At 40.5% G+C, this 15076-nt stretch overlaps 1 protein-coding gene across 1 annotated transcript in view; it reads right to left on the reverse strand.

Moving 5' to 3' along the window:
- DDX52 (DExD-box helicase 52) overlaps positions 1-5782 on the reverse strand; it is a 33790-nt gene extending 28008 nt beyond the window's left edge. Inside the window, exons 1-2 of the mRNA XM_003278397.4 lie at positions 5652-5782; positions 4434-4629 (exon numbers count right to left, since the gene is read on the reverse strand). Of these exons, the coding sequence (XP_003278445.2) occupies positions 4434-4629; positions 5652-5738 (283 nt within the window). The 5' untranslated portion in view covers positions 5739-5782. The remainder of the gene's footprint in view (positions 1-4433; positions 4630-5651) is intronic.
- Between the last annotated feature and the right edge of the window lie 9294 nt (positions 5783-15076).

Raw genomic sequence — 15076 nt, forward strand, 5'->3', positions numbered from 1 at the left:
CCAGGTTCAAGTGATTCTCCTGCCTTAGCCTCCCAGGTAGCTGAGATTATAGGCATGTGCCACCACGCCCGGTTAATTTTGTATTTTTAGTAGAGACGGGATTTCACCATGTTGGCCAGGCTGGTTTCAAACTCCTAACCTCAGGTGATCCACCCACCTCGGCATCCCAAAGTGCTGGGATTACAAGCATGAGCCACCAAGAAGGCCCAGCCTTCTACCTACCAATTCTTAATGAAAAATTAGTTGAGCAAATTTTCCATTTGATGGGTGCCAAAACCACTGCTTCCAAATCAGCTGCAGACAAGAGCAGAGATTTCAAAAGAAATTTTAAACAAGTGGAATCAAGGTCCTAAAGCATTTCTTTGAAGAACTATAACAGAAGATGAAACATGGTTTTACCAGTTTGATCATGAAGACAAAGCACAATTAAACCAATGGCTACCAAGAAGTGGAAGTGGTCCAGTCAAAACAAAAGTTGACCAGTCAAGAGCAAAGGCAACAGCAACAGGTTTTTTGGATGCTCAAGGCACTTTGCTTGTTGACTTTCTGGAAGGCCGAAGAGTAGTATCTGCTTATTAAGAGAGTGTTTGAAGAAAGTTAGCCGAAGATTTAGCAGAAATTCCTACAAAAAAAATCTGCTAGAATTCTAATTGGGATTGCAATGATTCTGTAGATCACTATGGGGAGAAAATATTGAGTTGCCTAAAATATTGGTATGCCTCTCCACTCTACTGGATTTTATAACATATAAGGCCATAGTAATTAAAACAAGCTAGTATTGGTATACAAATACAGAAACAGAATAGAAGAGGTCCAGAGGCAGACTTGAATACATATGGAAAATAAGTATACAATTAAAGTTGCATTAAAGTCCAATAGAGAAAACATGGATTATCAACATATGGTATTAAGACAATTAGTCAACATAAGACAAAACACCAACATATGGTATTAAGACAATTATGTTATTAAGACAATTACTCAGACATCTGAAAAAAATTTTAGTTCCCTATTCACTCCTTATACCAAATGAAATTTCACAGGGTCAAAGATTTTAATATAACAAATTGAAACTACAACTAAGAAGACATGGAAGTTTTTTTTTCTTTCTTCTTTTTTTTGAGACAGAGTCTTGCTCTGTCACCCAGGCTGGAATGCAGAGGCATGATCTCAGCTCACTGCAACCTCCACCTCCTGGGTTCAAGCGATTTTCCTGCCTCAGCCTCCCACATAGCTGGGATTATAGGCGTGCACCACCGTATCTGGCTAATTTTTTTATATTTTTAGTAGAGACAGAGTTTCACCATGTTGGCCAGGCTCGTCTGAAACTCCTGACCTCAAGTGATCAGCCCGCCTCAGCCTCCCAAAGTGTTGGGATTACAGAAGTGAGCCACTGCACCCAGCCTAGAATTTTAAAAAAACAAACGTAATGCACAGAAGGCCAAAAAGTAAATAAATAAATAAGACAAGTGACATATGACAATCTGGAAAACATATTTGTACACATAATATGCCAGACATAGAGCTAATTTCCTCAATATATGAGGTTTAATAAATTAAGAAGAAACAGATGAACAATGTAATCCGATAAGGGAACAATGTAATACAATAAGGGTAAAATGTACATGAAGAGACAAATTTACAAAAAGAGAAAAGTCTCATACCTTGCTGGAAGGCATCGCAAAGTAGAATGACTTTAAAAAAAGTTTTGTTCCCTTTATGAGACAGTTGGTACTAAATGACCCAAATCATTACTAATTCACAAGCTCTTCAATTTTCCAGTTAAAAATAGATACATGCCTGGCCCGGTGTGGTGGCTCACACCTGTAATCCCAGCACTCTGGGAGCCCAAGGTGAATCACGAGGTCAGGAGATCGAGACCATACTGGCTAACATGGTGAAACCCCGTCTTTACTAAAAATACAAAAACAAAATCAGCTGGGCGTGGTGGTGGACGCGTGTAGTCCCAGCTACTCGGGAGGCTGAGGCAGAAGAATGGTGTGAACCCAGGAGGCGGAGCTTGCAGTGAGCAGAGCTCTCGCCACTGCACTCCAGCCTGAGCGACAGAGTGAGACTCAGTCTTGGAAAAAAAAAAAAATTGATACATGCCTACACATTTATCATAGATCTACGGCCTAAATACATTTGTTGCCACAATGGTTACAGTACACAGCTGTATATTTCTGGTGGCCCAACATTTGAATCCTTTTCCTAAGTTTCTGGCATGTCTTTCTTACTGGTAAAGGTTTTATCAAACTTCCTTGCAGCCAGGGAAGAATGACTTTTACTGCAGCACTGTAACAGCAAAAGCATGCGAACAATGTACTAAATGTCCATCACACAGTAACATGCCAAATTGATCATGGGGCATCCCTACAATGTATGATGGGCTACTATGCTGTGTTACAATGAGGAAGGCGAAGTACTTCCTACTGATGCAATGTTTCTGGTGGATAAATCTATTTGTTAACTCTGCAATTCCACTTCTAAGAATTTATGGGACAGATATACTCACATATACATGCAAACATAAGTAGAATGATGCTGCAAAACTACAACAGCAAAAATGATATATAAATATCCATCACACAGGAACTTGTTAAATCAATTATGCAATACACAATGGGATACAATGCTGTGTTAAAATGAACAAGGCAATGTACTTCCTACTGATTCCAAACAACCTCCAAGATACATTGTTTTTAAAAAAGGGGAAGGTAGTAGGAGTTGCTCCCAACAGAGTGTATATAGAGTAATCAAAGTATATAAACATAGTATGTGGAGTATTTGCTTTTTTTTGAGTCTGGCATAAATACATAGGAATAGAGTGTCCCCAGAAAATTACAAAAGAAATTGATTAACAGTGGCTGCCTCTGGAAAAACAGGGGACTGGAGATAAACAATAGGAAAGAACTTTACTTTTCATCATTGTATAACTCAAGTGTTTACCAAAAAAAGGTAAATGACTAGGAAACTTAATATTATAGATTTTTAAAAAATATAAATAGCCCTAGAGTACAGTACGAGAAAAGAAAAGAAAAAAAAAAAAAGGCCAGGCACGGTGGCTCACACCTGTAATCCAGCACTTTGGGAGGCCGAGGTGGGCGGATCACGAGGTCAGGAGTTCAAGACCAGCACGACCAACGTGGAGAAATCCCGTCTCTACTTAAAAATACAAAAATTCGCCAGGCGTGTTGAGGCACACCTGTAATCCCAGCTACTCAGGAGGCTGAGGCAGAAGAATCACTTGAATCCGGGAGGCAGAAGTTGCAGTGAGCAGAGGAGGTTGCAGTGAGCGGAGGAGGTTGCAGTGAGCAGACAACGTGCCATTGCACTCCAGCCTAGGCAACACAGTGAGACTCTGTCTCAAAAAAAAAAAAAAAAAAAAAAAAAAAAAAACACAAAAACCTCTGTCAAAATGGGCAAAGAGTAAGAAGAAACAATTCACAAAAGGTGAAATGTTAATGTCCAGTAAAGCATACAAAAATATGCTCACCAGCCAGGTGTGGTGGCTCATGCCTGTAATCCCAGCACTTTGGGAGGTGGAGGCAGGTGGATCACGAGGTCAGGGGATCAAGACTATCCTGGCTAACACAGTAAAACCCGGTCTCTACTAAAAATACAAAAAATTAGCCAGGTGTGGTTGCGGGCGCCTGTAGTCCCAGCTACTCGGGAGGCTGAGGCAGCAGAATGGCGTGAACCTGGGAGACGGAGCTTGCAGTGAGCCGAGATTGCACCACTGCACTACAGACTGGGCGACAGTGAGACTCATCTCAAAAAAAAAAAAAAAATGCTCAACCTCACCAGTTATCAATAAAATATAAATATAAAATAGTTTCAGGCCGGGCGCAGTGGTTCACGCCTATAATCCCAGCACTTTGGGAGGCTGAGGCGGGCGGATCACGAGGTCAAGCGATCCAGGCCATCCTGGCCAACATGGTGAAACCCCATCTCTACTAAAAATACAAAAATTAGCTGGGCACAGAGGTTGCAGTGAGCCGAGATCGCGCCACTGCACTCCAGCCTGGCGACAGAGCGAGACTCCGTCTCAAAAAAAAAAAGTTTTATTCATTAGCTTGGGAAAAAAATTAACACCAATAATATTCAGCACCGACAAGGACTTGGGAAGTCACTTTGTAGTTTTTCAGCCATTTTTCAGAGAAAGGGTACATACCCTTTCACCATATGATGCTACTTTTGGGATGGTATTCTGCAGAAATAACAGTACCTGTACAAAAGGATTTACGTATAAGTATCTTTACTTAAAATTATCTTTGCTGTAACAATATTTCTAATGACAAATACCTGGAAACAACCTGAGTGCCATCAGCTGATAAATGACCTTATTGTCTGACTTGTAGCCATAAGCCTGTATTATTTTTATAACTGAAAAAAGTTAAAGGGAAAAAACATAACAGAAATCAAACACTAACCTGAAGTCATCGTCTTCCTTTTTTTCTTGCTCTGCTCCCTCTTCCTTTCAGTTATGCTCTCGTTTTTCTCTTCATTTTGGGACTTCTGATATGTTTGTGATGCTCCACACACACCTGGGACAGACTTCTTGTTTCCAAGAAAGTCCAGTCCCTGAAGCACCTCCGAAGAATCAAAGTCATATTTCCTTTTTCCTATCTAAAACCCAAAAAATTTAAAATGAAACCTGACAGAATACCATTGCTTTCATTCAAGCAAGATTGTTCAATGACTCTTCATCTTTTCTACCCTTTCACCAAATATCTGTCCAGCTAACAGGTGTCTCGGCAAATGGAATCTGAAGAGACCTTCCCTGACGTCATAATAGTAACAAATTAATATTAGCAATGAACACATATATGCTTACTAAATGTCAAGCAGATTTCTAAGCATGTTTATACATATTAAATTACTTCATATTTACAACTCTATAAGGTAAATAGCAGTATTACGAATGAGAAAACCAAGGCATTCGGAAATTAACTAACTTGAGGTAGGTCTCAAAATTAGTAACTGGCAGACTTAGCATTTATACCCAGATAATCTGGCTCCAGAGTTCATACTCACCAGTTAGAGAAAGAAGAAACACATGTCACACACATATACACATCCAAACAACAAAGTAGACATTAAAGATTTTCCAGAATTGGGCCCCAATTGACTTCCCCCGATGTATCACTCACTACTTCTCTAGGTAAGATCCCTCATTTCTTAATCGCTCTTCTCATTGGTTACTTAAGCCATGGGGTTGAAGCAATAACAAGAACCACGCCCAGTACAACTATACGCATGCCAAGCCAAACTTTGGGAGACTATAGTGAGAGAATCTGTTTTCTCCATCTTTGGTTGTTTCTGTTTTCGAAATTCCTTTCCTCTAGGTTCGGAGAAAAAGTTCCTTTTGAAAGGAGGATTCCAACTTTGCTTTGAATAAGAGGGAGGAAAGAGCGTTTCCGTGCCAGGCCCAACTAGGTCTACAACAGGACAGTTAAAGAGCTTATTCAGAAGGCTTGAACCGAGTAGGTGTGCAGCCAAGCTGAACACAAAAGGAAGCAAAATACCCCAATGGTGGTGAGAGCCAGGCCACGGGTGTCCATGTGCGTCGGCCTACCCCAGCAGCGGGTTCATTCCCGGGGTCCTGCTCCTTCTCAGTTACTCGGCCCTCGGTCCCTTGGGCACAGTACCTGGAATCGAGCTGCGTCTGCCGAGAAGCGTCTCGTGTCGAATTTGGCCCCCGCGCCGAGCCGGCGAAAGAGATCGTGGACGTCCATCTTTACCCAAAAAGCTCCGCGGTGCTACAGCGCCTGCGCAGACTACTTCCCGGGCCCCGGGCAGCGTCGGAAGAAGGCTTGAGCGTAATTGGCTCCTGTAGGCGGAGCCTGGCTGGGAGAGAGACGAGGCTAATTTATTATCGTGTACTCCGTCATTATTTATCTTTTTTTTTTTTTGAAACAAGGTCTCTCTCTGTCGCCCAAGCGCTGGAGCGCAGTGGCGCAATCGCAGCCTCGAACTCCTGGGCTCAAGTGATCCTCCCACCTCAGTCTCCCAAACTGCTGGGACTACAGGCGTGTGTAAATTCTTTTAAAAAATATTTCTCAGTATCCTCTTATGTTGGGCACTGTTCTAGACTTTGAGGGATACTATAGTAAACAACATCTTAAGATTCCTCTTTTTACGAAGCTTACGTTTTAGTAGGGACAACAGCTATTGTTAACAAATAAATAAGCAAAATCTCTGTAAAGTAATAAGTGCTATGAAACAAAAAGGTGTAATTGATAGAGAAAATGATGGGGGAGCTGACTTAGTGAAATTCACTCTGTTGAAGTGATAACTTGAGCTAAGAGGAAGCAACCTCTTAGGGTCTGGGAACAGCATTCCAGATAGGGGAAACACGTGGCTGAAGGGAAAAAAATAGGAACCTTGAGGGAATAGAAATAATGCCAGTGTGACTGGAGCCAAGTTGCAGTGTGATAGAGTAGTACAGATAAGGTTGGAGGGACAAACAGAAGCCAGATCTCACAGAATCTTGTAACAAGGTCATAGTAAGGAATTTGGACTTCCACCTTGGGAAACTATTTGAAAAGTTTTGTGGAGAGAACGTGATTTAGTTTATCACATTTAATTTTTTATATTTATTACATCTGTACGAAATTATTTACTGCTTATTGCCTCTCCCTCTTCTTGAATGTAAGTCCCTGAGCACAGGGATATACTTTGCTTCACTGTGTATCCCCAGTTCCGGTGCACTTTGGTGAATGAATGAGTGAATGTTTCATAAAGGATTACATGGCTATTTGGAGAGTGGACCATAGAAAAGCTGAGTGGAAACAGGTTAGTCAAAGTAGAATGATGATCACGGCTTGTCTAAGTTGGTATCTGTGCTGAGAGAGATAAATGGATAGATCTGGCATGTATTTTGGAGGTAGAGCTAAATGTACCTGACGGATTTTATGCAGAGGTGAGAGAAAGGGAGAAATCAAAGATCACTCCTAGTTTTTTGGCTGAGTAGATGGCATGCCATTTAATGAGCTAAGAAAGCCTAAAAGAAGAAGGGCTTTCTGGTACAAGTGAGACATGGAGGGTGAATCAATTGTTATGTTTTGGACATGTTAAGATGCCTGGTTACTTTAAGTGGAGACATCCAAGTAGGTAGTTGGTTCTGAGTCTGAAGCTCAGGAACAAAAATTAGGGCTAGATAAATTAATTTGGAAGTCATCAACATATAAATGATACAAAGGAGTTGCATCATATAAGCATTTAACTTAAAAAATTCAGTTATATGTATTTGATCAAAGAGAATGAAACATACTTGAAATTGTATGGGTGAGTCCTTTATAATCAAGGAAAGCAGGTGTGAGGTGAGCATGTGATGGGGGATGTGAATCTGCCGTTTCTCAGATGAATTCAGTCCCTTACTCCCTATTACAGTGGGGGGTGGTGGTCTTCCTGTCCCAAGTGTGTCTACTCTTTAAAAATAGGAATTTCCCAAGTACTTCATCTGTTGTTCAATAAAAATAGTTTATCTTCGGCCAGGCGCAGTGGCTTATACCTGTAATCCTAGCACTTTAGGAGGTCAAGGTGGGCAGATTACTTCAGCTCAAGAGTTTGAAACAAGCCTGGGCAACGTGGCGGAACTCCATCTCTACAAAAATTAAAACATTAGCTGGGTGTAGTGGCACACACCTACAGTCCTAGCCACTTGGGAGGCTGAGGCAGGAAGATTGCATGAGCTTGGGAGGTTGAGGCTGCAGTGACTCGTAACGGCACCATTGCACTCCAACCTGGGTGACAGAGTGAGACCTTGTCTCAAAAATAAATAAAATTAATCTATTTCAACATAAGAGGAAAAACTCAATATTAGTGTGTTGTTCTTCAGTTTGGCACATAAATATGGCCACAGCCATATATAAAGTTAACATGTATGAAATGACAACTACCATGGTTTGTGGATGGCTTACGGAATTTTAAAAAAATTCAACTTTATGAGATTTTTTTTCTTTATGAGCTGATTTAGAACCTAATCCCTATGTAAGTGGTAACAAACTCATCTCCAAAAGCATGAGCATGAATGTGATCACTTAGAGAAAATGTGTGAATAGAGAAGAGAAGGGGACCCAGGACTGACCCTATGGTACTCTAATGCTTGGAGATGAGGTGGAGGAGGAAACCCCTGTAAAACAAGAGTCTGAGAAGAAGCAAGTGAAGCAGAAAGCAAGCAGTGAGGTAGGAAGACCAGGAATTTGGTGTCACCAAAGCCAGACAGAAGTTTTAAGAAGGTAGTGATCAGCTATTTCAAAGGCTGTTGAGAGGCTGAAGACAGAAAAGATCACTGCATTTGGCAATGTGGAGGTCACTAGAGTCCCTGATAATGTCAGTTTCAGGGACATTGGTGAACAGAGATGATTGGTGAAGGTGGTGAAATGGAGATGGATGAAACCAACTCTTCCAAAGATTTAGCTGAGCAGAATAGCAGAGAAGTGGGGTGGTAGCTATAGCCAGATGTGGATTCAAAGGAGAGTTTTGCTTTTGGTTTTTGGTGTTTTTAAATATGGGTGCTAGGAGATGTTTGTAAATTATATGGGATGACCCAGTGGAAAGGTATGAACTGTTGCTGCAACAGAGAAGGGATAATTATGGGATGGGGGTGGGATGAAACTTTGTCAGGGTGTGTTGGAGGGCTGAGAAGAGAAGTGATGTGAAATAATATTCTCTAACAGTGGGAAAATGAACTTACTGAAGAAAGGCGGTAATAATTCTGGGCAATGAATGCCTATTTGAGGTTCAGGGCAATTAATTTAAAAGGAGACAAATTAGCATGATTCAGCCACTTAAACAAGGGTGTGAAGTGTATAGTGTTATATGTGGCCAGGGTTAAACTTTTGCCAGGTTAATATCATGGAAGGTTATGGCAGAGTTCTGTCCTCCCCACTCCAACAAGAAAAGCGCCTGAGATTGATAGTTCAATAGAAGTTTAGCCACCTAGGACTGAAGAAGGAAGAGGAAGCCACTAGGAATAATACTCTGTGTTATACTAATAACTGAACTTGCTGCTTTCCTATCAGAGAAAAGAAGAATTATATTGAGTGTTGAATATGTACTATATTATTTACCTTCGTAAGCATGGACTGGGAGTTAAATAGGGCTGAGTTTAAATTCTCCCAGCCTCTTCACCTATTAGCTGTGATTTGTGATTTTGTCACATTAATCTTTCTGGGACTAATTTCTTTGTTTGTAAAATGAGGATCATGATAGCTACTTTGGAATCGTTCTGAAGATTAAGCTAGGCTCATAGGCAGTGGTGTGTAGTGGAAGGAGTGTAGGTTTGGGGCATCAGAAAGACTTAATGTTTGAGTCCAATGTGTCATTTAGTAATTTGATAATCTTAAATGAGTTATTTCACTGGTCTGTGCCTCAGTTTCCTTGTTGGTAAAATAGCAATTATAGGATTATAATACCTACCTTGAGGTTAGGAGTAGCATAATTTTTCACCACACAGGGCTCAAAATGGTTGAGATGGGTCAGAATACTAGATATGTATAAAATCCTTATATATATATGTGTATATATATACGTATATATATACATATATACGTATATATATACACGTATATATACATATATACGTATATATATATGTATACATTCTGTAGTTATTGTATAAAGCATTTGGAACAAAATCTCACACATAGTAGGTTCTCAATCAATAGTAGTTCGTTTCCATCTTTCAGTTCTTCCTTCTAGAGCAATAGTTCTTGACCCTAACCACACATTAGAATCTTCTGAAGAACTTACAAAACAAGTGACCAAGTGCAGTGGCTCACACCTATAATCCCAGAACTTTGGGAAGCCGAGGCAGGAGGATTGCTTCAGGCCAGGAATTCAAGACCAGCCTAGGCAACATGGGGAGACCCCATTTCTACCAAACAATTTTTTAAAAATTAGTGTGGTGGTGTACCTGTAGTCCCAGCTACTAGGGAGGCTGAGCTGGGAAGATCAATTGAGCCTGGGAGGTCGAGGTTGCAATGAGCCATGGTCACACCACTACACTCCAGCCTGGGCAACAGAGCAAGACCCTGCCTCAAAACAAACAAACAAAACAAAACTGATTCCCACCCCCAGAAATTCTGGTTTAATTGTTCTATACTGGTTCCCTAGCCTGTAATTTTTGAAAGCTTCTCAAGTGATTCTAATTGTAGTCAACGTTAAGAATCCACCTGCTGGAATTATATTTCTGAAGCCCAAATGTGGACCATGTTGCTTCACTGCTTAAAAACCTCTCTTGATTCCCCATTGTCTACTGAATGTAGTCTGGACTATAACTTGTATGTCAGGCCCTAAGCAGTGGTTCTCAACATTTTATCTGCTTCAGCATTCTCAAGAAATATGACTCCCTCCCATAAACAGCTTCAGCTTGGGTTCAACTCTCAGTCCTATCACTTAACCAGCTGTGTGGTTACGTATCCTCTCTAAGCTTTAGTTTTCTCACCTCATTTCAGCTTTGCTTACAACTCAGAACCTTTGTACTTATTTTTTTTTTCTTCTTGGAATGTCCTCTCTTCCTTTCCTCCATGGAGAACTCCTTATATTTTTCAATACTCAGTTTACATGTCCTCTCCTGAGTGAAACTTACCCTGAATGTCCCCTCTTTGACATAGTCCATCTTTCTTTGAGTTCTCATGCCACTTCATAAGTACCTCTGTTTTAGCTCTTTTCCTATAGCATTGAAATGATATTTCCATGTATGTCCACAGACTTTGAGCTTTTTGAGGGCTGTTCCTACATCTCATTTATCTTTGTATTGTTTGCTTCTCATGGAGTCTGTTTCACAGTAAGTGGTCAGTAAATCTTGTCAAATTAATGAAGTGAAATGAAATAGACAAAGACCCCTGAAATTGCCAACCTCAGTGAATTTTGGAATGGACCTTATGTTTTTCGCTTGGTGCTTTGTGATAAATTTTAGATGAATGAATGAAAGAAGACAAATAGAAAGTGTTAGACTTAGACCATTTCATACCCTCACAATGTCCAGCTGACTCATTAAAGGACCATTTCCTTCTGGGGAAAAAACAAAACAAAACAACTTAGAAGCATTGTCAACAAAAGTGGTGAGGAAACTGAATCGTGGTTTTGTATAACTGGAATTTCTCTAAAAACCAGTACGGTCTGACTGGTAGACACACATGGTTTCTCAGCTGTAGCAAGTGAGAACACAAAGTCTGTATAACACTGCAGTGGAAAAGCTAGTTGGGATAACTTGTTGTGAATAGAGTGATCACTCTATGTCCTAAGAGTATGTTTTTGAAAACTTTTTCTCCACTCCTTGTTTATCATTCAACAGACTTGGTAGTGGTTGTTTTTACAGTGTTTCTGGCATGGACTAGGGCTTAGGGATCCAAAAATGAACTAGACACAGTCCTTGGTCTCAAGTAGCTTTGAGTCTGCAAGGGACAGAGAACTGTTTGCAAACAGAACAAGGAAATTCTCTAGGCACTGCAGTATAAGTTATAGGAAGTGAGGGAGTAAGGGTGGCAGGATGGAGTGGGCTTTGTGGAAAGTTAGAAAAGACTTTATAGAGAAGACAAAGCTGGCATAGCCTTAACAAATAAAGTGTTGACCAATTAGACAAGACAGGTAAAAGTATTTAAGTAGAGAGAAGAGCAGCATGACAAATGTAAGGAGGGATGAAGCACCCTGTTGTGTTTGGGGAGCTACTAGTGGCTCAACAAAGCTGGAAGTGGATGCTGCAGCAAGAATCGGAGCTGGACAGATAGGTAGGGACCAGCTTGTGACGGGCCTTTTGTGTACACTGAGGACTTTGAACCTGGTCTTATAGGCACTGAGAGCCATTAAAGGATGTTAAGCCACTGATATAAACAGTTTTTAATTTCATATTTATTTATTTAGAGACAGGGTCTCACCCTGTCATCCAGGCTGCAGTGCAGTGGTACACTCGTAGCTCACTGCAGCCTTGCCCTCCCCAGGCTCAGGTGATCCTCCCACCTCAGCCTCCGTAGTAGCTGGGACTACAGGCATGCACCACCATGCCCTGCAAATTTTTACATTTTTTGTAGGGATGGGGTTTTGCCATGTTGCCTAGGCTGGTCTTGAACTCCTGGGCTCAAGCAATCCACCTGCCTCGGCCTCCCAATGTGCTGGGATGACAGGCATGAGCCACTGTGCCTGGCAGTTTTTAATTTTAAAACATCACTTTAGCAGCAACACAGAAGAGAGGCGAGTTGGAGTCAGGGAGACCAGGACAATATTGAAATAGCAGTCTAGTGAGGAAAGAAGGCAGTGGCTGTAGGAAGGAAGAGGAGAAAGGAGCAGATCTAAAGGACATTAAGGAGGTAAAGTGATTGGATGTGGGAGGATAGCAGGAGAGGGAGAAGCCTAAAATAACTCCCAGGTCTCAAACTTTGGTGACTGAGTAGGGGTGAGCCTTTTCACGGAAAGGGGGAATACTGAAGGGCTAGGTTTGTGTGAGGACTATATATTAATAGTAAGTTTAATTCTGAATACGTTGAGTTTGAGATTTTTGTGGGACATTTGAATGAAGTTTCTAATGGTTATTTGAAAGTAGGAATTATTATTTCTTTGCAACGGGAGCTAGGAACTTTTGCACTATAACTTCAGGATCTTAATTTAAAAGTGAGTTGAGGAGAGGGTGATTGGCTGTAGATAACAAATCCAGAAGCCATTCCCACAGTGAGAAAAACCTTGCTTTCCCCGGGGCTGAGTTTCCAGCTTCAAATTCTCAAGATTTACCAATAGTCTAGTATTTTAGAAATCCAAATCAAGTACTCAAGAAATCCAAATTCTTACACTTTTTTTTTTTTTTGCTACCAATAGTCAACAGAGTGTACTTTTTAGGCTACAATGCAATGTAAGTGTAACTACTCAAATATTCTTTTAATCAGGACCGAATCGAAGTAAATAGCACAAGGACCAATGCTGACCTCACGGTGGCACTCCAGTCTTGGAATAAAGGGCTCTCTGGAATCATCTTATTAACCTCCAAATGGACATTGAAGTGAAGAGTTGACATGAACTCTGGGCCCATAGACCCCACAGTTTAATTTCCTGAAGAGAATCTACCAAGGAATTTGCCTTTCTGTTTTTAAATCAGCTCTGACGTAAGGCTGGATCAATAGAATAGGTGTAAAGTATGCCAGAATGTCTCCATCCATAAAAATGTCATCAGGGTTCAAAAGTAACCAAAATAATTTCACTATTATTATTTACTAATAGATACCATTTATTGAATGTCTGCTCTGTGCTACATTGGGTTCAGGGTACTTTTCATATTATATGAGCTCATTGAACTCACAGCAGCTCTATGAGGTTGATATTACAGTGTTCTCATTTTTCTGAGAAGAAACTAGGGCTCAGGGACATTAAGTAGCTTGTCTCTCACATCATATAGGTAGTAAGTGGCCATACTGGGTTTTGAACCCGATCTGTGTGATCCCCAAGCTTACACTCTTTAAACAAGGCTGCATTGCCTCATATCACTGATGCCAAGATAAAAGCAGCAATTAATGAAACTTGGTTTTCTTCAGGTATAGACTATTTGGCATGAGGTGTTTTAAATAATATCATATTTAAGGAGATCTAATGAGGGCCCCTATTGTGAATTTGTGGCCTCCTCATGAAACTCTTTGTCACATATGAGAAACACGATATTTACATAGTCACAAAGTGTGTCCCACAAGGTATTGATTAATTACAAAGAGAAAAATAGAAAATTTACAGGGAAGCAACCTGGAAGATACCATGTGATGAAATGGTCACAGTATAAGTGGTAACATAAAAGTGGTAAAATATCAATATGTACACCATGGTGATATTCTTTTGCTTTTATTGTGGAAGAGACAAAGGGACAAGGGAGGATTTGCTGACATTGGTCAGGAGTGGAGTATAGGACTAATTCCTATCTTTGATCTCCATCTGTGAAAGCCCAGATTGCACAAAGATTTCCAAATGAAACATTTACCTTTCTAAGGGGTAGAGAATTATTCGTGAATCCTAGACTGTATACAAGGGAAGGCTCCCAAAAGAAAGATGCAAATAATAAAATTCTAGAATAATGTTATAGTACTGATTGTAGGCTATGGGGAGTGGGAGTTGGTTGTCCTACTAATAAAATGCTTAATCAAGAGTGTACGATTTGTAAATCATATTTGTGAAGCATTTTTTAATGCCTTACAGACTTCAAAGCCCTAAAACTTTTCTGCATCTCTAGGGGTTAATATCAGCATTTTGTATATTCTCAGCTTGAGATAATTACCAATCTGCCTATTTTTTAAAAGAACTGTCTTTTAGTGAGAAGGAGAAGATGTCTGGAGAAGCTTTTTGTTTAACATGTCGGTATTTGCATGATTTACAGTGTAATTAACCAGGCCCTGTAGCACAGGCAGACCCGCTCCCTTCACTATTTATCATGTTTCCAGCAACTTCAGATCATCAACTCTGCTGGGAGGAAATACATCCTTCTTAGAGATGTGAAAATATATCCCCAACCATTCCCACAGGCAGAATGTGATCTATCCTTATGTATCTACTATTTCTCATATCTAAGGGCTCTTCCCCCTACCCCATTATTTTTATACAGCATTACTCTCAGAACTAAACTAATTAAATAAATATAAGGCCGGGCACGGTAGCTCACACCTGTAATCCCAGCACTTGATGAGAGTCTGAGGCGGGTGGATCACTTTGAGCTCAGGAGTTTGAGACCAGCCTGGGCAAGATGGCAAAACCCTGTCTCTACTAAAAATCCAAAATTTAGCCAGGTGTTTTGACACGTGCCTGTAATCCCAGCTACTCGGGAGGCCGAGGCAGGACCCCAGGAAGTGGGGGTTGCAGTGAGCTGAGATTGTGCCACTGCACTCCAGCCTGGGTGACAGAGCAACACTCCGTCTCAAAAATAAAAAACAAAAAATAAATAAATACAAAATCTAATACTACTTAGGAATAATTTTGTTATTCAATTGCTTATAGTCACCAGCACATATTTGTTAAGGTATAATTGTGCTGTGTAAAAGACAAAGTCTGGTGACTCAAAATCTAAAACAAAACACCTATATAGACAAATAATATTATTACAAAA

This window comes from Nomascus leucogenys, unplaced genomic scaffold (genome assembly GCF_006542625.1).
Source record: "Nomascus leucogenys isolate Asia unplaced genomic scaffold, Asia_NLE_v1 Super-Scaffold_258, whole genome shotgun sequence".
Taxonomy (NCBI): Eukaryota; Metazoa; Chordata; class Mammalia; order Primates; family Hylobatidae; genus Nomascus; species Nomascus leucogenys.